The 24,274-nt window shown below is 37.5% G+C and overlaps 1 protein-coding gene across 2 annotated transcripts; it reads right to left on the minus strand.

Moving 5' to 3' along the window:
* Nucleotides 1-1,444: 1,444 nt before the first annotated feature.
* On the minus strand, nucleotides 1,445-23,954 carry LOC306870423 (nuclear receptor ROR-beta-like). 2 transcript variants are annotated; one of them, XM_079417684.1, is made up of 10 exons: nucleotides 23,693-23,954; nucleotides 8,305-8,390; nucleotides 7,665-7,806; nucleotides 7,112-7,531; nucleotides 6,871-6,992; nucleotides 5,529-5,661; nucleotides 5,285-5,392; nucleotides 4,271-4,381; nucleotides 3,974-4,086; nucleotides 1,445-3,853 (listed from the first exon to the last, which is right to left on the minus strand). In XM_079417684.1, the coding sequence occupies exons 1-10, from the start codon at nucleotides 23,697-23,699 to the stop codon at nucleotides 3,695-3,697; spliced, it is 1,401 nt and encodes a 466-aa protein (XP_079273810.1). In that variant the 5' UTR covers nucleotides 23,700-23,954; the 3' UTR covers nucleotides 1,445-3,694. The 2 variants fall into 2 exon arrangements, with proteins under 2 accessions (XP_079273810.1, XP_079273809.1); XM_079417683.1 differs by lacking the exon at nucleotides 23,693-23,954 and adding an exon at nucleotides 9,965-10,034.
* Between the last annotated feature and the right edge of the window lie 320 nt (nucleotides 23,955-24,274).

Raw genomic sequence — 24,274 nt, forward strand, 5'->3', positions numbered from 1 at the left:
AAGATCATGTTTCATGAAGATATCAATTTTCTACCATAATATATAAAAACTTAATTTTTGATTAGTAATATGCATTGCTTAGAACTTCATTTAGACAACTTTAAAGGCGATTTTCCCAATATTTAGATTTTTTTTGCACCCTCAGATTCCAGATTTTCAAATAGTTGTATCTCGGACAAATATTGCCATATCCTAACAAACCATACATCAATGGAAATGTTATTCATTCAGCTTTCAGATGATTTATAAATCTCAATTTCCAAAAAAAAAAAGACCCTAATGGCTGGTTTTGTGGTCCAGGGTCACATTTGTAAGGGCCGACACATACTCAAAGTACGCATGCGCAGACGCACTCCCAACGTGAGCTCTTGCGTTTGTTTAGCGGCGATACCAAACCTCACGAGGGCGATAAAGTTACATTCATTTTCTCTGACAGAAACCCAGATGTTATTCAGGTAAGTTGTAATAAACAAACATTAACTAAATGTTGCTCCCACATAACAGAATATGTACTCATATTACCATAACGCCCCTCGTGCGCAACAACCAGCGAATTTGAGCTTGCGTTCTCGCACTTGCGTAAAGTATGTTTTGACCTTCAATGCCCTTGTATTACTGTATTCCTACACAGTAAGAAATACTTTGTGCTTATGTCTGTGTGCGCGAACAGAATGAACAGGGTGTGTTGTGTTCCGTCAACACCAACCCAGAAACATTCAGAATAAAACGAGCCCCAGCCCGAGCCCAACTCCACCCCCTCCCCATTGCCCACCCTCCATCAGCAACACATAAGAAAACACAAAAGCCCAAAGGTTTCATTATTATGAACCAGCATGCAAGAATAACTGAACAATAGGCTAATAATAATATAATTATTATAAAATAAAAATAATCTTAAAATGCAAAGATGACTGTAGTAAATGCTTCCAGTTATTGCTACAGTACCTAACAGTGTTGAACCTCTCATATAGATACAAATTCCTCTCTCCCTCAATTCACAGTCTAATACAAAAAAAGCCTTCATAAGTTTAAAATGATTTCTGACTGAATCCATTTTCTGTAATGAGCATAGAAATAGATAGAGAGCAGCTTATTCATGCTCTGTATAAATAATCTAACTTACATAAAATACATTTCATTTCAGGAGATGCTTAATAATTACAACGTTTTAATTTGGAGCACAGGCACCGTTGCTAGTACACTGCTGCACATTGATATTTACAGGGAGAGAGAGAGCTGTTTGCTGGGACGTGGAACAAGCGATGCAGTGCGGCGAGGCCTGTTCCGCAGTCGAGCTTGTTTCACCTCTCAACGATGGGTATATACGCTTTACACACACATACACTCACACACACACCAAAGCCTTGTCTGGGTTGGTTTTGTATGTGAAGAAACCGCTGTGATTGTATTTTATTCCCTAAAAATTTCCTTTTTTTTTTTTTTTAAATAGTACTCTCTTTCTATTGAAAACATTAAAAGAGAAGTCCCTGAGATGGGTGCCAAGAAAAATTGCACCCAGAAATGATTGTCTTGAACAGGAAACTGACACTGAAGGAATTGGAAACATTCCCTAAAGTTGGGCTGAGAGCGTTTGGTTCAGTAGGACTTGAACAGGTAGTATGATTGCTTCTCAGCAGACTACATTTGTGCATGTATTTAATACCAATACCATCTGTAGTTATTAATCCTTCATTGTTAAGTGCTTTCAAGTGCATTTCACAATATAAATGCATCAAGACGTACTAAAAATTCACTGATCGTTGTTACCACATGTCAACTGCTTGCTTGAGTGTTTGTGTTCATTCCTTCATAAGAAACTGACATATGGCTTTACATCCTGTGAGTACAGGTCAAGAGAAGGGGGAAAAGCGCTCTCAGTATCTCCACCTGGTGGTATAAAGGTGGTACTTTACAAGATTTACCTTCGACCAAAAGGGTCCAAACCCAAAATGCCCTCGTAGAACTACTAGTCTTCCTACAGTAGCTGCATTTTGTGGTTCTACGCTGCAATACGAATAGTCAAAGATGATTGTCACTTCCTACTTGCATTAAGATTTTTCAAACAGTGAATTACAGCAAGTTAAGGATGCTCAGCAATATTGAGTAACAGGAAACTTCTCTGTGGTTGTTAAAGACTGTCTAAGAATGTCGTATTTAAATCTGCTTTGCTAAAATTGTTTCTTAACCAGGTAAATTCCAAAACAATCACCTACTCCGAATAATATTCCTTTTTTATTCCTAAATGTAGCACTTTGTGTTGAAAAAGTTAATAAATAAATAAAATAATAAATACATAAATAAGAACATGAAAAAAAAAGAAATTCCCGTTTATTCACTAGGATCTTAATTTATATAGGAATTCCGATTTGACTGATCTTTCAGGATTAGTTAAAATTCCAATGGAATGTCTGAAATAATTTTTTTTAAATAAGTCAATTTTCCAATTGATCGCTTAAATTCCATGACTGTTTTCTTTGAAAAATATCATTTTTGGAATTGACTTATTTTTATCTTGTATTACGCATTGCCAAAAAACACAGACAACATTAATAAATTGATGTTAAAAATAAGGATGAGTGCTTTACATTTAGCATAAGGTTAAGAATACCACAGGCCCAGGCTGGCCTGGGCATATAATGACATATTAGACATTATTGCTAAAGTCAGAGAATCGTCTATGAATGTGGCAGAAAAGAGTTGAGTTCACTGACTTCTTATCAGTGGCAGTAAATGATCATGTACTAGTGATTTATGCCTTCACAGACAGAAGGTTGCAGCTCCACTAAACTAGTGCTATATTAGTTTTGGCAGTGTGGCAGTAAAAACAGTATTTTGAGGCATTTAGAGCAAACAGGATAATAGATTTGAAGCAGTTCTGAGGGCTTTCCATAAAGTCACATTTAACCGGATTGTTTTTAGCAGTTACAGAAACTGTTATTGCAGCTATGACTGACAAGATGGTAATCGGCCATACAATTTTTGTAAAATATATATCTCTATACTTTTGTATGGAAAAGTATTCATTATCAATTATTTTCCACTTCAAAAATCCTTAGTTGTAGGATTAATGTTGTGGTGCCGTTTATACATATCTACATAGCCCAGACAAGGCTTTTAAACGTGGCCAAACAAAGTTGGTCCCTCGTTAACCTTATACCAGTTTCAACTTCAAATATTCTGTACAGGTAAAACTACAAAACAAATACGAAAAAGTTATATAGACAAGGTACGGGCCTTTGAGACCACTGTTGTTTTTAAATTATGACTAAAATATTAACAGAACAAGATTTAATACTGGAATACCACTTTGTACTAGAGAAAAACTACATTATCATTTTGAATGCACTCCCCACCTTCTCATTTCAATAGAACAATATTTTGTAAAAAAAAAAAAAAGAGAGCGAGCGAGAAAGAAATTAACTTACTCAATTTACAGACAGCTTAAATTGTCCTAAAGTCTGTACATTTCTTGTCAAATGGAGGGCGTCTTTTGCTGCTGGCGCATATATACATTCTTATGACTGTACCGGTGAAATTGAGTTGGATTTTTGAAGTGCAGGACATTCCTAAAGTTTTTTTTTGTTTTTTTTGTGGTTGCAAAATCTGCGTATGCTGCGACACAGTGCTCATCCTCTGCAACATCTCCGGTTGTTGAATGAAAGACTTTGCGAAGTGTGCGTGTGAACGTGTGCGGTCATTTGGGCATGACGCCAGCGGCATCGGGATTGAAAAGCTCCTTATAGAGGGGGGGAAACAGCATGTTAACCGTCTCTGGGTGGAGCTGCTGGAAAGCCTGAAGCTCCTCTGTGTGGAGAGTGCACAGAGCCGCCAGCGTGGGGATCCGGCTAATCAGCTGCAGAACGGGGTACAGAGGAATAGGGGTCACATGATAAAACAGCAATCTATTTGAGTTACGTCAGTCATGTGATAAGTCCCTGTTTGAACTGTGTCATGGTCACTTGAGACGTCCTACCTTGGCCAGCGCGTCCTCATCCAGATGGTTCTTTTGCATGATGTGCTGCAGGGCAAAGTAGATTTTCTCTTGTAGCTTCTGCACTTTCCTGGGCTCCATTAACCACGGCCGGTCTAGAAATGCAAGAGAATCATCTTTTAATATCTGCTGGTGTAAAAACTCTGTGAGAATTCTGCTATTATAAGTAGGACTCAGATTGTAGTTTCATTAAATAAACATACTAAATGTTGATTTGGCCACATTAATACTCAATGGACACATCTTTATGTTCTAACTAAGATACTGTTGAGGCCTGACCTGTAGAAATGAGCACTGCAGCAGAAAACAAGGCGATCTCCTCTTCCGTTAACTGAAGTGAACACAGACTCTTGGCAAAGTCAAACACTGTACTGACCAGGTCGTCACAGCCTGCAGGAGGGTCAATACAGTATATCAGAGTACATGCTTAAATTATCACCAATTATTTACAATGAATGCAGTTTTATTAAAGGGTTAGTTCATCCAGAAATGAAAATTGTCATTCCAAAACCTATAAATCTTTGTTCATCTTCAGAACACAAATTAAGATATTTTTTATGAAATCCGAGAGCTTTCTGACCCTCCACAGACAACAATGCAACTACCATGTTCAAGGCCCAGAAAGGTAGTAAGGACATCATTAAAATAGTCCATGTGACATTAGTGGTTCTGCCTTAATTTTATGAAGTGACGAGAATACCTTTTGTGTACAAAGAAAACAAAAATAATGACTTTATTCAACATTTCTTCTCTTCCGTGTCAGTCTTTGTTGTGCATTCATGATGCCACATGGACTATTTTGATGATGTCCATACTACCTTTCTGGGCCTTGAACATTTCAGTTGCATTGCTGTCTATGCAGGGTCAGAAAACTCTCAGATTTCATCAAAAATATCTTTTGTGTTCTGAAGAAGAATGAAGGTCTAACTGGTTTGGAATGACATGAGGGTAATTAATGACATAATTTACATTTTTGGGTGAACTAACCTTTTAAGATGATGTTCAACTATTTTTATTTCATGTACACTCTAAAAAATGCTGGGTTAAATACAACCCAGCGCTGGGTAAAATATGGACTAACCCAGCACTTAGGTTGTTTAGACCCAGCGGTTGGGTTACTGCCCAGAAGGATGGGTTAAACATTTAAACCAACTATTGGTTGAAAACAAACCAGCATGTGTTCTGTCCTATATTTACCCAGCACTGGGTTGTATTTAACCCAGCATTTTTTAGAGTGTACATTTTGTAAATGATGCGGAAAATATAATACGAGAGAAAAGGAAGTAGATGTACCTAGAGCTTTAAATAGCTGCATGCCTCCATATTTCCCCTCAAACAGAACCGTGTTGTTGAGAGGGTTGAATGCCCGGCACATTCTGACCAGCACTACTTCCAGACACCCTGAGTATGTGAGAAAAGTGTTAAGCAGGCCAGTCGTAATTAGCGTACAGTAGCAGTATGGTATGTTTATGTACAGTTGGTCATTCTGTTTCATAGTGTGGACCCACGAAAGAGTTTAGCAGAGGCTGTTTCTTACCTGATTTCAGTAGTAATATCTGGTCATTCTGGCAAAGCTCCATGAAGCCAGTGATGCGCTTTGCAAACTCTACCACATACTGAATGGCATGAGTTATCTGTATAGCACACTGCTGCCACAACACGTCCCGTGTCTGAAACACACACACATAAGCCTCATGCATAAGCTTGTCATCTGTGACGTATTCAGGATAAATTCTTGTATGCTTCTGGCCTGGGAAACATTTTTTTCTTTGTTAATAATTGCAGTAAATGCGCTTTTTTTTTGATGCATTGAAAATATTTGAATTATTATCATTGTTGATAATTGTTATTGTCTAATCACATCCCCACAAAAAATTAAAGAAATAACAAATATCACTAGGGATCAAAAGTCTGAAGTGAAGACGTATTGCTTTTTAGTCTTCTTTGCTCACCAAGGCTGCTTTTATTTGATAAAAACACAGTAAAACAGTGATATTATGAAATATTATTACAATGTAAAACAACATTAACTTTTTAAATATATTTTAAAAAGTTGAATTTTCAGTAGCCAGTAGATTTTTAGATTTCTGATCCTTCAGGAATCATTCTAATCATTTTAACATTCTGCTGATTTCGTGCTCATTAAACATTTTTTTTTATTATGATCAGTGTATAAATGAAAACTGATAAATTTTTTCAGAAAGTGTTAATATATTTAAAAAATGGAGTTGAAACAAAACAACATCTTCTGTAGAGTACATTCTGACTCTTTAATTAACTTTTAAAAAGTAATGATTGAAATTTTCAGTACTCATGAAAAAATCACGCCAAAAAAGGCAGAATTTGTAGTTTCCCATTTATGAAACATCCTTTCAGAGCACACAGAATACTGAAAATGTGATATCAGCAAATTGCTTTTGTGAGCTCTCCAATTCACTCCCTGTATAGCGAATCTTCATAGGCACTATTTCAAAGGGCTTCTCGGTAATTACCCATAATCCATTTGACACAGGGAAATGAAGAGGGCTTGTAGTACGTCTGGCACCCTCCCCTATTGTGCTTTGAGTGTTCGTTAGCTAAATTCGTTAGCTCTCTGGCTTTCTCTTTTTCTCCATATCAGTGCGAAAGCTGGATAGGATCAGCTCCAGGGGGCTGAGATACTCTAATGAACTCTGATCTCAAGCGTGCAATGTGACTATGAAGAGGGAACGAAGTATGAGTGAAGAGGAAATAAAGGGTGAGAGATGACAGAGTCAGCACCAGGTGTAAAAGCATGTAAATGAATGTACGACTTGGCGTTGTGAGTCAGATTCAGGGACAGAGGAAGTGTTTAAGCATGTAAACAGAGCTCTTTGCTCCTTGAGGGAGTGACCTCGCACCTTGCTTTGGTACATCTTGACCTCTTCATAGGAGTGCGTCTGCCAGGCTAGCTGCTGAAGCTCCTCCGCTGTGTACTGACACGTCTCCAGGTGGGACTTTATGATGTTCTGTGCAATTCGGTCTGGTAAAGAGAAAATCAGAATATAGGACCACTGTTTCTTGCAACCAAGGTAAATATGTTTGCTAGAAAGCATTTTGAAGCATTTTGTACACCAGTGAACCATGAACTTAATTCCGTACCTAATTCCCCCATAGACACTCCAGGTGCTAGCTGGCTGTCTTGATAGGAGCCGTAGGTGAAAAGGTTGGGAACAGGGGTGAGATCGTATATGGGTTCCTGTTTGATCTGCTTCATTCCAGTCATGTCCAGTCCTGACTGATCCGGGCTGGCCTGTGTGGAGTCCATGCCGTAGTAGCCACCGGGAGCGCCGTTCGGCTGACCCTTGGGCATGTCTATGACGTGACCATTGGCGTACGTTCCCCCAATCTCGTGGTTGAGGGTGTTGAGGCCGTTGGTGAGGCTGGAGGAGTAAACACGGGCGAGGGCCTCCGCTTCGCCCGTCTGTTGCTGCCGCTGCTCCTGCAGCCTCTGCTGGTGTTTCTGAACCTCTGCGTATAAAGAGTCCCTCTGCTTCTTGGACATGCGGCCAAACTTAACAGCTGATATGGGGGAGGGTGAAAGAAAATGAATGAGATTAGTGCAGGTTTAAAGCGATCAATAAGATCAATCTAGCTTGTCGACAAGCAGCTGATTAGTTTGTTCGTTTGTAAGAAAGAATATGATTCCGCTTACCATCCCGGGACATGCCCAGAGCCAGGCACTTTTGGAGCCGACAGTGCTGGCAGCGGTTGCGGTTTGTTCGGTCGATCAGGCAGTTGCGCTGACGGGGACAGGAGTAGGACGCGTTGTTCTGTTGACTGCGCCTGAAGAAACCCTACAGTGGACACAACAACAGAAAATGTAGATAAGTAACATGCAGAAAAATCAGTCAATACTTTAATACAATACAATACAATAATTTTTTTTTAGATTAGCTTATTTTGATTGATGAAGTTTTGTGTATTATTATGCATTGTTTTCTTTTCATTTATTGTCTATGTATTTTATTATGTGTCCTTTTGTGATTTGAAAGGCACCCATAAATAAAATTAATTATTATTATTATAGTAAATGAAAAAAGTATATTAATATAATCTGTCATAGTTAATCATTCATTCTCTGAAATCGTCTAAATATTGAACTGTTAACCTGCTTTGGATAACTTTATCTTGTTTTAAGAATGCTTACATAGCTTTTCTGCAAGACAAAATATAGATTTTTTTCCCCTTTTTTTGTGCAATTGAAGATGTTTTTGCAAAGTCCATGGATGGCCGGAAAACACCTGTATGATGACTAACAAATGCACAAAAGAAAAGGCACATCTTCCACTGACCTTGCAGCCTTCACATGTGATGACTCCATAGTGGATGCCTGATGATTTGTCTCCACAGATTTTGCATGGTATGACTTCAATTTGGGCTGAAAACAGACAGAAATGAACAAAAATACAGTTACGTAACCATATGTCTTCATTTGCTTGATGAAGACTGTGGGATGCACATCAGGGCTTCTCTCAGGTGACACAATGGCCACCTTGACTCTAAGAGTGATGTCGCTTTTATAGTGGACCATGATGTACCCTTTAAATTTGTGTCAAGACACTTTGACATTTTGTAATGTGCGGTTCTTTCAAGACAGAAAGAGAAATATTAGACCAGCTGAGAGATGTGAGTCAAGGTCCAAACCCCTTGATGCATTTCTCTCAGGTTCACCAGAATAGGTTCTCACCTGTGCTTTTGTCAAAATTTCTTCTTCCATTATCCATTTAAAGCATAATGCTTGAGAGAGTTCCTTGATGAAAATAACTAACCCTTATAACGCACATGTACAAAGGCAAAGGCAGAAGCAAGCTACACACTGAATTATGTAACCAGAATATGGCAAGTTGTTTAATGAGGAACCAAATACAAATACATGGCTGTGAGGCTCAGCTCCAACCTTCCCGTCTCTTGCACGTGTCACTAGGAAATGTAAAAGAAAAGATAAAAGGAGACGGAAAACCTTTGAGAGAGCGAGAGAGAAAGAGAGTGAGGGAGAGGAAGACAGAGAGAGAAACCCATCTCCCTGCTGAGACTGCACACTCACAATAAAGAGATTAGCCACCCAATCTAATCCTAAATTATTTCTACACATGCTTGTTCCCCTGCTCTCAACTGGCTTATCTGATGCAGCAATTCTCAATTAATCTTTCCTCACTCAAACGCAAATTCACATCTGCCTATAATGACATAAAAGATGTACAAAAAGAACAAATGCTATATTTATTAGCTGTTAATTTCATTCTTGTACATTTGCATGTAGATTTTGTTTTCTTTAGGACCACAGGAACACGCAATTAGTCCAAGCAGCTTGCTAATGAAACAAATACAAATGCAACAGCAATCTCAGAAGCAATTCCAATATAGTTTAGAAGCAGAAGAACTGCTAAGTGTGTTCCATGCAAGGTCCATCACTCACAATATAACTTCCCAAAACTGACCACAATATTAATAAAGTCATATAATGTCAATCATGAGTTTCATGATCTAATATTTAACCGCAATATTAGTTTACACACATTTATGCTTTACATTAAATCAATTAAACATACAAAATACGCATCTGAGCTATGACTCCAGATCATAACGGTTACATTTTTCTATATAAATATATATGTACAATAATTTTACATAATTGTTTTACACTATTTTACATTTATGAGTTGAGTTTATTTCCATCTCCACACAGTTTACAGGAAATTGACTTAAAGAATAGGATAATACATAAAAACAAATTAAATCATGCAATAAATTAATATTTGTAAAAGTGACAAAATACATAAAGCACAACTGCTATATTCTACTGCCATTATTAAGAGCAGTAGTTTGCATTAGATAAAAGAGGTAAATGAAATGTTACTTGACTGTTACTTCAATTCTTATGCTTGAATGTGAAGTGAACATTTTAACAGCAAAACAAACTAAGACCCCGTTAAACCAGAAATGTCCTCTTACCTACAACATCTGTCTTCATTTTCAGACAGAAGCACTGTAGACGCAAACACACACCTGACTCGAGACCGCAGTGTGAACCTCAGAGGTTGGGAAGTGTGAGTGCATCTCTAGTTATGTGTGTGCGCAGCTAATCTGACTGTGAGAATAGAAACTCAGACAGGCTGACTAGTGTATATATTACACGCTGACCAGAATGTATCTTGTATTCATACAGAGTATATGCATAAACATGTTTTATGAATGATATGTGAATATTTGCTTTTGTCAAATTTGTGCAACATTTATTAATATATGAAAAATTAAATGTAAACACATAAACACACACACACACACACACACACACACACACACACACACACACACACACACACACATACTGTGGGCAATATAATGGGATTAACACACACACACACATACATACATTAACTAGTGCTGCTTGGTTAAGCTGTGGCTGGTCTGGGCCATAGCTCTTCCGGTCTCAGTCTAGCACACTAGACTTAAGCCACAGTGTCTGTGGTTTTGGTGGTTATGGGGGTGGGTGTTTGCCCTCAATGACCCTCAGTTACAGGGACCACAACCCAGGACAATGTAACCTTGAATTGACTCCCCTGTGTGAAATGTGAAGCAGGATTGGCAATAGGGGTTATGTGCAACAGACGTCTGTATACTGTTAAACGGGTCTCGTCGCTTCTGGTTCAAGCGTTTTGCTTATACTTCGTTAAATATGAAGCTGTTTTACTCAATATACAAAAATGATCATAACCAATGTCCATCACATTATAAGGATTGGTATCTAAAAGTTTTTTTTTTTTTTATTCTTTTCACTAACATTTACATATAAAAATGGAATAAAACATCAACAATAAAACAGCTTGCTAGTTTAACTGATTACGTTAAAAGTCCATCGATATCGCTGTTATTTAATACGTCTGTTAATACGTTCTCCGACAAGCGGAAACGATGAGACCTGTTTTCCGGGTTTGGTCAGGTGATTTTCTACGCTCGACATTTTTACCAGGAGAAAAAAAATCTAGAAAGAACATTTTAGTGTTGGGATGGGATAGGTTAATTGTGTAGCCATATACCAATGGTGGGAAATTATAAAACAACAACAAAAAATACCTCAGTAAATATAATATTTTTAATACATTTCAATGTCTTTTTGTCATTGAGACTTGTCCGAGACTTGTCATAGCACTTGCATATTATTGCTCTTTTGTTGGTTTTGATTGCCTCTATTGTCCTCATTTGTAAGTCGCTTTGGATAAAAGTGTCTGCTAAATGACTAAATGTACTATTTTTAATGATAGATGGATGGCTGGATGTGGTTACTGACAACATGCCACAAATATATTCCTATATGGATAACTGTGCCTTTACCTGCTTTGCATTAAAACTGAAACCATTCTGCTTAACAGTAACTTATGAATGCTTCTGAGTGTTTTCATTTTACTTCATTAGAATGAGTTATATACACTTTTAGGGCTCCTCAGAACAATTACTTATTCTGTAATCACTGCATTTCATCTTGAGATACTAATATTATCATCTGCGGGACACGGTAAGCCTTGTGAAAATAGTTATTCAAAAAGAAAAACTAGCACACCCTGTCCTTGCTTTTAAGGCCAAATAATACAGAATGATGATTTCAGCAGTGTAAAATGCCCTGGTACTTAAATCTTCAGGCTTTGTGTGTGGTAATGAGGACTGTGAGTTCTTCGCCATTGGCCCCAGACTCCGAACACTGGACCGGTTCCTCTCGTGACCCACTTTGACCAGTGCCAGAGCCAAACTGGGTCAAATGAGCATAGAAACCTGAACACATTCATACAAAAAACGGTGTTGTAAATAACTCTTTTAACCTTAAACTGCACACAACAGCTATAAAGTTATTTATAGCCCTTTAAAAGCAGGGAGCTGGATCGCTAGGCCACAGCAGTATTGACCTTTGATAAAATATGCCATGCTCCGCGCGTTTATGTCATGTTAGAATTAGTTTAGTTACTGTTATCAAGTCAAAATTTGAATCGATGACTGCAGTACAGAAGAGAGTTGAGAAATACATTCAGCATACGCGTGTTTAATAAATGGTTTGTGGGTTGAGTATGAGTGTGTTTGGGTCTGAATGAATATATTGGATGTGTCTGTTTGTGTGAGAATGGCCACAGGGCCTGTGTGTGTAGACCTGTCATATGAAATAAGGAGATGTCCGTGTCTGTGTCACTGTTGCCAGGACAACCACAGCCTCCCTGGGTTTGTGGGTAGGAGGCCTGTATAGTCTGCCTGTCAGAGCAATCATCCACACCACCATGACATTCCAACAGGACATGATGTCATCGCCATCCCTACCAATACAACGACGCTGCACATTTGTTATTGTGGTACCTATACTGATTTGATTTCCTTAAGGGATTAAAAACCTAAAAGGATGCGATGAAATATGTAAATAGAAAAACCTTGAGGGATGTTAGCGACGGATTTAACTATCTCTTTAGGTTTTTAACATCTTAGTGTTGCTAAAACCATTAGAAATTGGCAAATTTGTTTTCTGTTTAACTACACCAAGACGTGCGCATTTTGCATCTGTCGAAAAGCATCAGAACCAAGGAATAAGAATTAGCGCACACGTTATACATTCATAAACAATGCTATTATTGCACAAAATAGCATTGTTACAGCACCTCTGTCCGCTGTTACGCATAAGGGTTAGGCCTATCAGAGGGTTACGTAAGAGAGGGAGTGCAGTGCTGGCGATTCCATGGTTAAGAGGAGCTCAGCCCTGCAGGCTTAGCCGAGGACAGACAGGAGCTGCGGAATACCGCACATGCTAGCCTCACAGTTTAGCTGCACACAAGTTACCAAGTGGGAAGTAAACGCATAAATATTGCATAAATAATGTTTCTACTGCACATATGAGAGCGTGTGTGATTTGAGGAGTAGTTTACCCAAAAAATGAAAGTTATGCCATTATTTACTCACCCTCAATATCCAAAACGTACCATGTTTTTATATAAATATATGTGAAATTACATAAAAGCAGGGGAAATGTAGTCCATATGTGTTGGTAAAGCAAGTGCTACTTAGTAGCGGCCCCATATCGGGTTTAAGAGGTTAAGGTTAACAATTAATCGATTAGTGGAAAATAAATATTTAAATTAAAATTAAAATTAATTACATATTTATGTGCTTAATAAAACTACCCTGCAATTGTACTGTTGGTATACTTAAAGTCTTCTATTTTGGAACAACTAATTTTTGGGCTTAATGCACTTTAATTGTGGGGAAGTAGTGCTGAAGTCCAACTAAAGATATACTGAAGTATATTTGATTGTGCTAAAATGGAACCATTTCAAGTATACTTCAGGTACACTTTAAATATCTTGAATTTAAAGACCGATATTATTCAAAGACCATACAATATATATAAATGTACATTGTGCATAAGAAGTACTACAAATAAGCTTAATTATAATTGTTATATCATTAAGTCTCAAGCAATATGTCAGTATATATGTTAACAGATTTGAACTATACTTAGTATGAAATAAATGTATTTTAAATATATGACCTTTTTACTAGGGTATATTCAAAAGTCAAAAGTCTTTATTCATAGATCATTTCCTGTCTTTACAATAATTTTGTATGGCTTCAGTTGAAAAGTGTACAAATCATACAGAGCATTTTTATGATATTTTGGTGCTTATTTTGGTCATTGTGGAGCTTGACAACTTTATTCACTTTCATTATATGGAGAAGAGAAGTCAGGATGTTCTTCAAATATTACATTTTTACTCTGTTCAACAGAAGAAAGTAAGTCATATAGGTTTGTAACAACATTAGGGTGAGTAAATAATGACAGAATTTATTCATTTATATTTTATTTTTGTGAACTAGTCCTTTAATTTGTGTGCGAGTGAAAAAAGAGCAACACACACACACACACACACACACACACACGTGGATTGTATAATTGATTCCTAATGATATGAAGCTCTTTTCTGTCCCAGGAGTAGTTCCCTCTCTCTCTAAATAGTTCTTTAATTAGCTTCATTAAAGTGGATATGAGCACCCCTGCAACTTAATTTATTATAACGCATACACCCTTACACGCTGGAGAACACTAATAAATATTTGGTGTCGATAGCAGCTGTCTGGGTGACAGATGTGTACCAACACGACCCACAATGCGATAATGTTGTAATTCATAATTTAAATGATAACATCATCACTTTCTCCTAAAAATGTGATGGATATATAACTTCAGAGTAACGCACCAACAGCTACCTTTCGTGTGTATTGCTATTTTTTGTATTAGTTTGATGAGATGATGATGATGATGATATTTGGCAGCTGCCTCAATGATACCCGCAAACCTTGTTTGCAGCATTCCTTCAGGTGAATGTACTGATAATGTTGCCGTCTTTTAATTTTAGCCTGCAGATGGAAGGCCATTTGAAGTCTTTGTTGTAAATCTTGCCTGTATGCATATGATAAGATGTTGTTTTGTCATCTGGCATCAGGCCCAATGATATTCCAGAGCCTAGTTGGGATATGCTAAACAGTGATACTAATACATTGTGTAGGTGGGAGATTATCTTCAGCGCTCACACTTGTGAGCATGTCGACAATCCATGTTTCTTTCATACAGACAAACATTAGAGGATGCGATCGCACTGGAAATGCTTGAGATTGCAGATGAATGTGCATGTGTTTTTGAAGGTCTAGCAGTGAGCTGAGGTGAGAGGGTCAGTGTAATGGCAGCTTGTCAACATTAGGTGGCACATTGTCCAGATTGACAGTGGCCTAAGGGGTAGTGGTTGCAGAGGGGCAGCCTGCGACAGCATGTGGTGTTCATCCATGTTTTACATAATTTCCTTCAGGGAAGGACTCTGAGATGAAGGCCCTGGGCACTTACTAAACAGCTTTCACTGTCAGCAACATTAGCATTCTGATTCAGCATTGATGCCACTGTGTATTGCTACGAAAATAATTAGGACAATTCCACAGGGAAATCCACTTTTATTCCACTTTTTCACCACTTGGCCCTTTAAAATATTTAGATGTAAGTATCTGACCACCTGCATTATCTTTAGCTAAAAAGCACTATAAAGTCTTCAAGGTTTCAAGAGACCAGCATCTCTACATTCAGCCGAAGAGCCAAACCACGCACTCTATCCGTATGAAACTCCTACACTGTCTCTTGGCTCATTCATATAATCCTTGACATGAAATCCTTAGCAATTGGGCTAAGTAAGTCATGTAAATGAGCTAATTATTATTAGCATATATTGTTTTGAAACCCAGGTTTGTTTAATGATCCAAATGCATTTTCTCTGCATGTCCTTGTCTGTAGACTAACATATAATAATTGGGTTTTGCGGTACACTTCAGGTCATTTTGGTGACGCCATCTGTGCCACCTGCTCATGCTGTAGACCTTTTTAGTCTGCTCTGTGTAACGTGCTTTCTATGCTCGTATAGGCCAGTTTTATTATTGACCTTCAGATGCCTCTTTGACAGCCTCGTTTATGAAATGTCAAACAAAGACGGTTGCAATAATATCTAATAATAATACCGTTACCCCACTCACAATTATTAGAGTTAACAGAAACTAAACATAAAACCACATTTTTTTTACTTGAAATAAAATACATATTGAACTAAAATCAAATATATAAAAAACTTATTTTAATTAAGCTTAGCTGCAAAGGCAGTATTTCTTTTTTAAGTTTTTTAAGTTTAGCTTCATGTACTAAAATAGCGAATTAAACAATTATATAGCAAAAACACAAAATAAAATTAGTAAACCAAAATGAAAGATCAAAATGAAAATGGAAAATATAAAAATGTATTCAAATTATTTTAAAATATGAAATATCAATAAAAACTATAATAGTATCTCGATTATAATAACCAAAATAATACTAACCCCACTACATGTATGGCTGTCTGTGCATCTCTATACACGTTCATACTGTATGAACATATGAGACCCTACTGTATGTGCCACAGTTTGCTGGGATTTTATCTCTAATGCAGAATATGTATTTGTTGATGAGGCTGCAGGCATTTCCCCATTGGCTTGTCATCAGCTGTGCTAGTCTCATGCATCTTTGATCTGAGATGTGATTGGCTGCCTCAATGAGGCTACAGAAGGGGACATGCTGGCACAAATCCAACCTCTGAAGAATATAAAACAACATATATCTGACATTACAGAATACATGTGCTGTGTGTTCAACCAGTCACTGTATACTGCAATACTGAAGCTCATTATTGCAAATCATTATTGTTTCAGAATAATTATTAGGGAAATATACAAGTAAACCATTTACCCTATCATTCAAAAGTTTTTTAATGTTTTTGAAAGTCTCTTGTCCTCAATAAGGCTGCATTTATACGATACAATAAAAACAGTGATATTGTAGAATATTATTACAATATAAAGTAATTGTTTTCTATTTTAATGTTTTTTAAAATGTAATTTATTCCTGTGATGGTAAAGCTGAATTTCAGCAGCCATTACTCCAGTCTTTAGCATCACATGATCCTTCAGAAATCATTCTCATATGCTGAACGGTAAAAATTTTATAAATTCCGTGTATGGCCTTGGTAGACATAAAAAAATATAAGGCTTTTTTTTTTCCATTCGCACATCAAATTTTTTGCTTTCCTTAACAAATTACACTATAGCAACCATGAAAGAAATAAAATGTTGAATTAGCAGTGTTTGCACTGTACTTACAAGACATTTAATCAAAATGAGTGTTTTTCCTCATTTTGTCATCTCAGCTTTCATGCACAAACCAAGAAATCAACTTTCCACACAGGTTCTCAAACATCAGGACAAAAATTAAAGATTAATTTACATATTTAATTTTTGATTTTTACTTACACATTGTGTGTAAACATGAGCAAAACAAACAAACTCTGTTCCCGGTATTTCATATACTAATATTTCATTTTAACATGTTTTGGGGACAATTTGTAATACAAAAAAGGGTAATGGTTTAATAACTTGGCAGAGATTCATAGCAATATCTAATTTTATTGTAATATTATTTAGTTTTTAGCCTATTCACCTGCTGTGTCTCCCTAAGAGGTGAAAAATACATGCACTAATATAGTAAGAAAGCAAAGAACCTCTACTAGCAAATAACACGGAGACCCATGACCACCCATGATTTTATCGCTTTCAGTGTGAACAGCATCTTTTATCTCAAAGAAACTCACAAAACTGAATTGCTGGAACCCAGAAAAAAAGAAACAGAATTAAGAAACTGTGTGGAGGTCAATTCTGATACTGTGGGTGTAACCATTTACTAGGCACAAAAGGACCACGAGTCCATCAGTCTGACCTTCATGACCTGCCCGCCCTCCACCAACACAGCCTCATTGACCTCATCAACCTTTGAACTTTCTTTAAGACACTGACTGTGTGTATGTCTGCATGTGCAAAGCTGGAATGAATGAGTGTTTTCACTCTGATAAGCCATCAGCGAGACATGACACAAAATACTTTAGTAGTACTTTAGTATATATATATATATAGTCATGAACTCATTGCTTCATTTTTGATGAGTGTTTTTAGGTTGTTTCTGGTTGAAAGCTACAGTATACTGTAGTACGCAGAGGCTTCATAGAGCAAGGTTTGTGACTGTGGTCCAATGGGTTGTGTGTGTGTGTGTATTTGTGTGTGTAAACTGTTAAAGTGGGTTAGTAAGTCACTCAGCCTAAGGGTAGCATAGCCATGTCATATCTGGGTGTTTGGACAGTGTCCTCTCTCACTCTTCCCTCTTCAGAATTACATAATCCTACATGATTGGTCAAAGGAAGTAAATATGGATGCACTGTATTGCTGAAGAAACAAATTTAGATGAGGTTATCAAATTGAATGCATTAGAAAGCATATACTGTGAAAAATATTTTGTTAGGTAATTTCATGCTTCTTGTGGTATTTTTTTTAAATGAACAGGTGTTATTCAGAAATAGCACAAGTGATATTCTCTTTCGAATTAGAATATTATTATTATTATTATTTTTATAAAAACCCATGGCAATTATTTGAAGGCCTCCCACATCTAAAATGCATCTGTAATTATATATTTATTGGTTTGGGACATCACAATTTTTTTGTAGCACATTACATGTGTATGGAAACGTCTGGTGCTTTCAACAGCTAAATATAGATTTATATTTATAGTTATAAATTGGCCTGATATTCATCAAAATGCCTGTTCTCTAAATGTTGGTATATCGTAGAGTGTGTGTGTGTGTGTGTTCTGCATGCCTCTTTACAGCTTTCCTCTCAGGACGGGATGGTAATAGCTCGCCTTAGGCCACAATTTAATTCCATGTAACGAGGTCCTTCCCCAAAGTGGCCCCAGGAGCCCCTCTCTGAAAGAAGCAAATTGATCACAATCTAAAGGCCTCTCTTCACCTGAGAGCGCAGTGTGTCTCTCTCTCTCTCTGTCTCACTTGATCACTCCATCTCAGTCTGATTCTCTAAGATCATTCTTGCTCTTCATCTAAATCTCTTTTAAGGGCCTCTATTTCAAAAGCTTGCACAAATAGTACTTCTGTTGCGCACCTTTTTGTTCGACATTTCCTCTCAATGCCGTTCCTAATGTAATTTTCCTAGAGGATTCCTAAAACAGATATAATCCTATTAGCATGCTTTAAAAATCTGGTTCAAAGAGTTCGCGGTGTACGAGCGAGTATGCAGGCAAGATCCTTTAAACATAGAGGAGGACTGTGAAGGTGCAATGAATCTGAGCTAATGAGATTTCTGTGTATATAAGCTGAAGTTTAAAAGTCAATGAAAATACTAGATTTAAAAAAAGGAAATGAATAAGAAATATTTAAGATTTTGCACAAACAGGTTGTTAATTAAATAAGTAAATTTGATTGGCATTGATCAAGAGACTCTTTGTGCAGATGGTCAAATGTTCTTGCTTCCACTGAAGCACAAGATGCTCTTCAGATAATTTCAGAAATCATGCTGGAGAACATGATCTTCAGGTTTTACACAAACTTGTGGAGTTCATGAAATTTGAGTGCTGCTGCCATTAAAGCAATCAGAGGGGAAAAATTTAAATTGAATTTATCACACATTGCTGATAACATAAGTAATTAAATATGTTGTATTAAATAAGGGGGATAAAGCATTTGCACTAGTGGTCTCTGACTTTTGGACCCCACTATATGTGTGTTTTCTATGGACCCTGCTGTGGACATGTCAGTATTGACATGTATGACAAAACAAGTCTGTGCAAACAGATTTTCTGATGCAACTGAAACTGAAAGAAGTGGAAACTAACTGTGAGCAGTGGGCACACGACCCATACACCACACAGGAGAAAGAGAGAGCGAGAGAGCTCTACTCTAGATCTGATTTCAGTGTTACATAACTATGTGTTTTAATTCTTTCTAAAGAGTAAGACAAAGTTTCTCTTTCGTCCGTGCCTGAGGTGGAACAGTAAGCCTATTAAGCCTTGTAAGTTATTTTCTGGACACTATATATCACACCGAATCTGACTTTTGGACAAAATCAGCATGATTTTAAAAACTGACAGACAAAAAAGACCATGATATTCATACCGTAAGTTCAGCATGCAACATCATTGTCATGTTGGAGAATGGTCTCCAGTGATGTCAGCTCCCCTCCTGCACCATATCAAAAGCCCCAGGTGCCGCTTTCCAAAGCGCACATTACTGAATGAATGAACACCTAGCAAAGGGTGAAACCAGTCGAAGAGAACTAATAAATCCGACGCGCAGCAAAGCAGAGAAAACATGCAGAAATGCCACTGCTGCAATGCCACTGCTGCAAAGGGCAAAATGCAAACATTAAACGGACATGTTTAGCCTTACAGTTCAGCCTCTGTCAGAGCTGCTCTCTCATGCACACTCAACCATCTCAAACAAGGGCTCAGCAAACAGATGACACACTCTAGTCCACACATTCTCAGTCGATACTCAAGAAAGGTGCGCTCACAAAAACACTACAGGGGACAAAATCTGACACGCTCACACTCAGAAATAGATGTCAAGACATCTGGTTGAAGTTATGTAGTCAGCTAGAAGGAAAACTCAGATCTACAATTATGCAGAATCCAGAATTCATTATTTAACGTGTAAAGGCCCATAAAACTGAGTGGAGAATAAAGAACGCAACATACTTAATGGATTAGGTTTGCGCTGGCTGTGTAACTCCGTTTCTGCCTCACTTTAGGGGATTACATCTCTTGGTTTTCTTTGCGTAATCTTTCACAGGTTATGTAAGTACAAGCCATTAGTCAGCAAAGCAAAAAGAAAAAACTAGCAGCTACAACTGACCAGATGATATTAGTACCAATACAAACCTAGGCTTCAAAGTGAAAGTTCGGATAGACTCTGCCTTGCAGTTTCACGGTTATATGTATATCAAGACTTTATTGTCTTTTTAATTAATTGAAAACACCAGATGTGGCAGCAGTGGCTGGTTATTGCTAGTTTTATCTAGTTATTGTTGGCCTACTGCCTGGTTAGAGATTTGCACTGCGTAATCCATGTCTGCGATGTGGTCATGTGTGTGGTCAGTCAAACAAACAATACTGTGTTTATTGATCCACCCCCGAACTGTAATATAAAAAACACACTTAAATAAAAAAACAAAAAACAAAAAAAAAACACAGGCCATGCATATTGATCCTGCTCTTCTGCGAGCTGAGCCACGCAACGTCAAGCAGGTCGATGGAGAGATGGCCTCTCACTCTGTAAGCCAATGTGATGCTAAAAGTTATTGGCATTGGGAGTTCATGCGTAACTGTCTATCTTAGTGTCTGTGGCTCAGAGTTTCAGGGGTGCAGCAAGGACTGAAATGAGCATGGACAAAGCAATGCAGCTCAGAGACATTTGTGGAAATTATGGTCAGATATGAAGTAAACACAGGCCAGATATGTTTCTTTGCTGTTCTTTAAAGACAAACAATCAAAACGGGGCTCAAGCAATCAAGAGGTGTTGTGTAGGCTATGTGTGAACGTGATCTGCGTGTGACAGAGTTGTGGGAAAACTAACACCAGCCCTGAAGCAGCACTGCGCACTGTAATGGAGAAGACAAGGTTTGGAGCGGATGTAGAGTTGAGTTACTAGATTGGGTACCACAGTCCATCAGATATATGCATTGGAAGATATTGCAAGTCCATCTCTGATCAATGAAGCAACCTGATAAATGTTTTGACCAATAGGGCACATTTATGTGTACACAAATGACACACTAACTAGTGCACTAGTGAAGCCAGTCAACAAAAACACCTTTAGTATCATTTTCTACCTCTTATAAATATATTTTTGTACTATTAATATTTAATATTGACAAACCCTGCAGTGAGTAAATATGAAACAAAATAGATTCATTTAATATTTAAAACAAAAAAAATCATAGCTGTTCCCAACACTTAAAAAGGTAGTTCCTCTAAAATTTTTATCATAGCATATACCATATGACTTTATTAATTCCATGAAAGATAATGTTGGGTAGAATAACAGCCTCGGTCACCATACTTTGTCTTGATTGAAAAGATGCAATGAAACTGAATGGTGACTAAGACTGTCATAACATCTCTATTTGTGAACCACCAAAGGAAAAAAAAAGTCATTTAGATTTGAAACTACATAAACGTAAATAAACGATGACAATTACTATTTGGTTTGGTGAACTGGCCCTTTAAGAAAAACTTAATCAGCTTTAAAGTGGAACCAGCAAACACATACATTAATTATAAACAAGAATGTGTTGTAATTAACACCCACCATTAACTAGAAATTATTAATAACTATATTTAATTTTTACTAGCCTATCTAAATCAACAATTGGTGAAAGATTTAGGCTATTTTATTTTTCTCATTATATCGAGTTAAATGTTTTTCTGCCGGCGAACCACATAATAGAGTAAATATAAAAAGCAAAATTTATAATGATTAAAAAAACCTTTAAACGGATTAATTCCGTAAATAATTGAAACAAATAATAGCAATTGCTTCCGTCCTGTCGATGCCATTAAAAAGACAAGTAGGCTGTAATCTTGTTTGAAAATTCTATATCTGGTTCTTGTTCCTAAAAATGATGTCCATGCAAACTTCAAAAGTAATTGGGCATTTTACAAGATTGTAAGTAGATTGCATTTCTATATCTGATTAGCTGACGAAGTTTGATTGTTATGTGAAAAGGAGAGCGTCGGAGAGTCGTGCTCGGTGAGAGGCCCCTGATACTGATGTGATTCTTTCTGACACGGTCCTTTGGGGCACAGAAAGAGAAGCAGAGAGGTGCTCTGGGGGCGTGACACAGAGATGGAGAACTGACTTTTTGGTGCTTCCCATGCAGGCACGCGCACTAAACTTATTTCTTTCCAACGAAAAGACGAAAAAGACAGCTGCCTAGACCCTTACAGATTAGACTGCCTACTTGTCGGCATATAAAAAATCAAAATGTTTTTCTTTTCTACGTGTAATGTCATGCGCGTGCATTGTGTGCTGTATTTGTTTAGATAGGCTATTTTACTATAAAACGAAAATTACTTAAAAAACGAAAACAACAGAAGATTGCTTACAATATAAATACATATATTTGAAATCAGTTTTCTATCAAAAACTGACTTTAATGCACATTTTAATTAACAGTTCAACATCTTTATTTATTTATTTAATTTTAGTCCAATAATCTAATTTCAATGCCATGATAAAGACCTGGCCGTGAACTGTAAATTTTATACATGAACACGACTTTAAAGACTTTTAAATGTTTAGAAAAGGTAGGCTTATGTTAAAAATATTTCAAATTGTCATCCACAATCTAAAAGAGGAATTAAAACATCTTTATAGCATTAATCTATAGCAAATGTAACAGAGCATTAGTATGTTGCACTTTAAAACATGAACTCCGACATGCACTTTAAAACATGAACTCCGACATCTTATATCAGTCAGAACATAAAGCGTTCTGACTGATATAAGACACGTTTTATTATTGAAACATATTTGCATTTTTAAACAAAAACTCTACAAACACTTCTGCTTTTGTTTATTCCATATTATCACAGGTGTAACTGCTAAGAGTCCGACAAGAGCGCGTCTGATGGGCAAAGCGCGCGCTCTTCAACGCGTGTGTTAAACTGGACTCGCGCGGACATTGCTGCTGCACTTCGACGCTTTCAGCGCGCAGCGGCGCCTGACTGACGGAAATGGGTCAGTAGAACGCACGACACGAACTCCACTTTACCCACACCGTGGTGGTCTGCTTTAAAACACTACCCACATTACTTAAATAACTAAATGAATAAAAATAACACGGGTAAATTTTGGTGCAACTGTTTCCCCTGCTAATCTTCTAATCTGTGACAGTCTAAAAATAAGCTGCAATTTCTCACATGTACATAAATGAAATGAAAAGCCCAAGACTTAAAGTAATATACTCAGTGCTAAGACTTCATAAGATCATAAATTCCACTCTTTAGGAAAGTTGGAGTAAAGTTGTCTCTGTCTGATGAAGTCTCCATAAACACGAGACCGGGAATAATGTGCGGTGTATCATAGACTGCGTATGAACCACTTGACTTCGGTATGACTTTACGAAACAGACCGTACCAGGAATGATGGACAAACTGTGGGTACAGGACTGTGGGATGAGAATGAAAAGAACACCCTATACTTCATTATTCAAATGAGCTGTCACAAACAGTTGTAGTCCTACCTCGCATAGTGGTGGCGACTCGCTCCCGAACGCGTCAGTCATGAAGAAACAAACATAAACCAGAGTAAAAAAACAAAATCCTCGGTGGTGAAGTTTGGTCTCGTCAAAGCGGGAGAGTACTACTGTGCAAAACCATTCCAGAGGTGCGTGAAGCGGTGTTCGGACTCTTCAGTTGTGCGGTAAGGCCAGCATGCGGGGTTTCACATGACATCTGCGAGCGCATATACCCACCGGAGGTTTTCACTGCCTCCGAGAGCGCACTGGAGAGCGCGCAGCAGGCTACGGCAGCCCGGATTGGACCGACACTTTCCGCTCCGCCCACTTTCTAGCGTCTTCAGCTGCATAAGCAGAGACGGACACTGTGCGGTCTGCGCGTACGCCAGCGCGACGCGGAGCTTGAGTTTGCGACGCACACAGACATTTTTATCGGTTTTTAAAAGAAAATATTTAAAAACCTTCTTCTTGTACCTATCATTTTATTAACCTTTTTCTTTGTGTTTTTTCTTTAATAAATTGCTTTTACAATTAGTAGTAGTTGTAGTTATTATTATAGGTGGGTTGAATGTTCCACATGAATTGAGT

Source organism: Barbus barbus (assembly GCF_936440315.1).
Source record: "Barbus barbus genome assembly, chromosome: 5".
In the NCBI taxonomy this organism is placed as follows: Eukaryota; Metazoa; Chordata; class Actinopteri; order Cypriniformes; family Cyprinidae; genus Barbus; species Barbus barbus.

Coding starts and splice junctions, on each gene's coding strand:
- LOC306870423 (XM_079417683.1), bottom strand. Junction 4,382..5,284: donor GCAGCTATTTAAAGCTCTAG/GTACATCTACTT, acceptor ACCCTCCTGCAG/GCTGTGACGACCTGGTCAGT. Junction 3,854..3,973: donor ATGAGGACGCGCTGGCCAAG/GTAGGACGTCTC, acceptor CCCGTTCTGCAG/CTGATTAGCCGGATCCCCAC.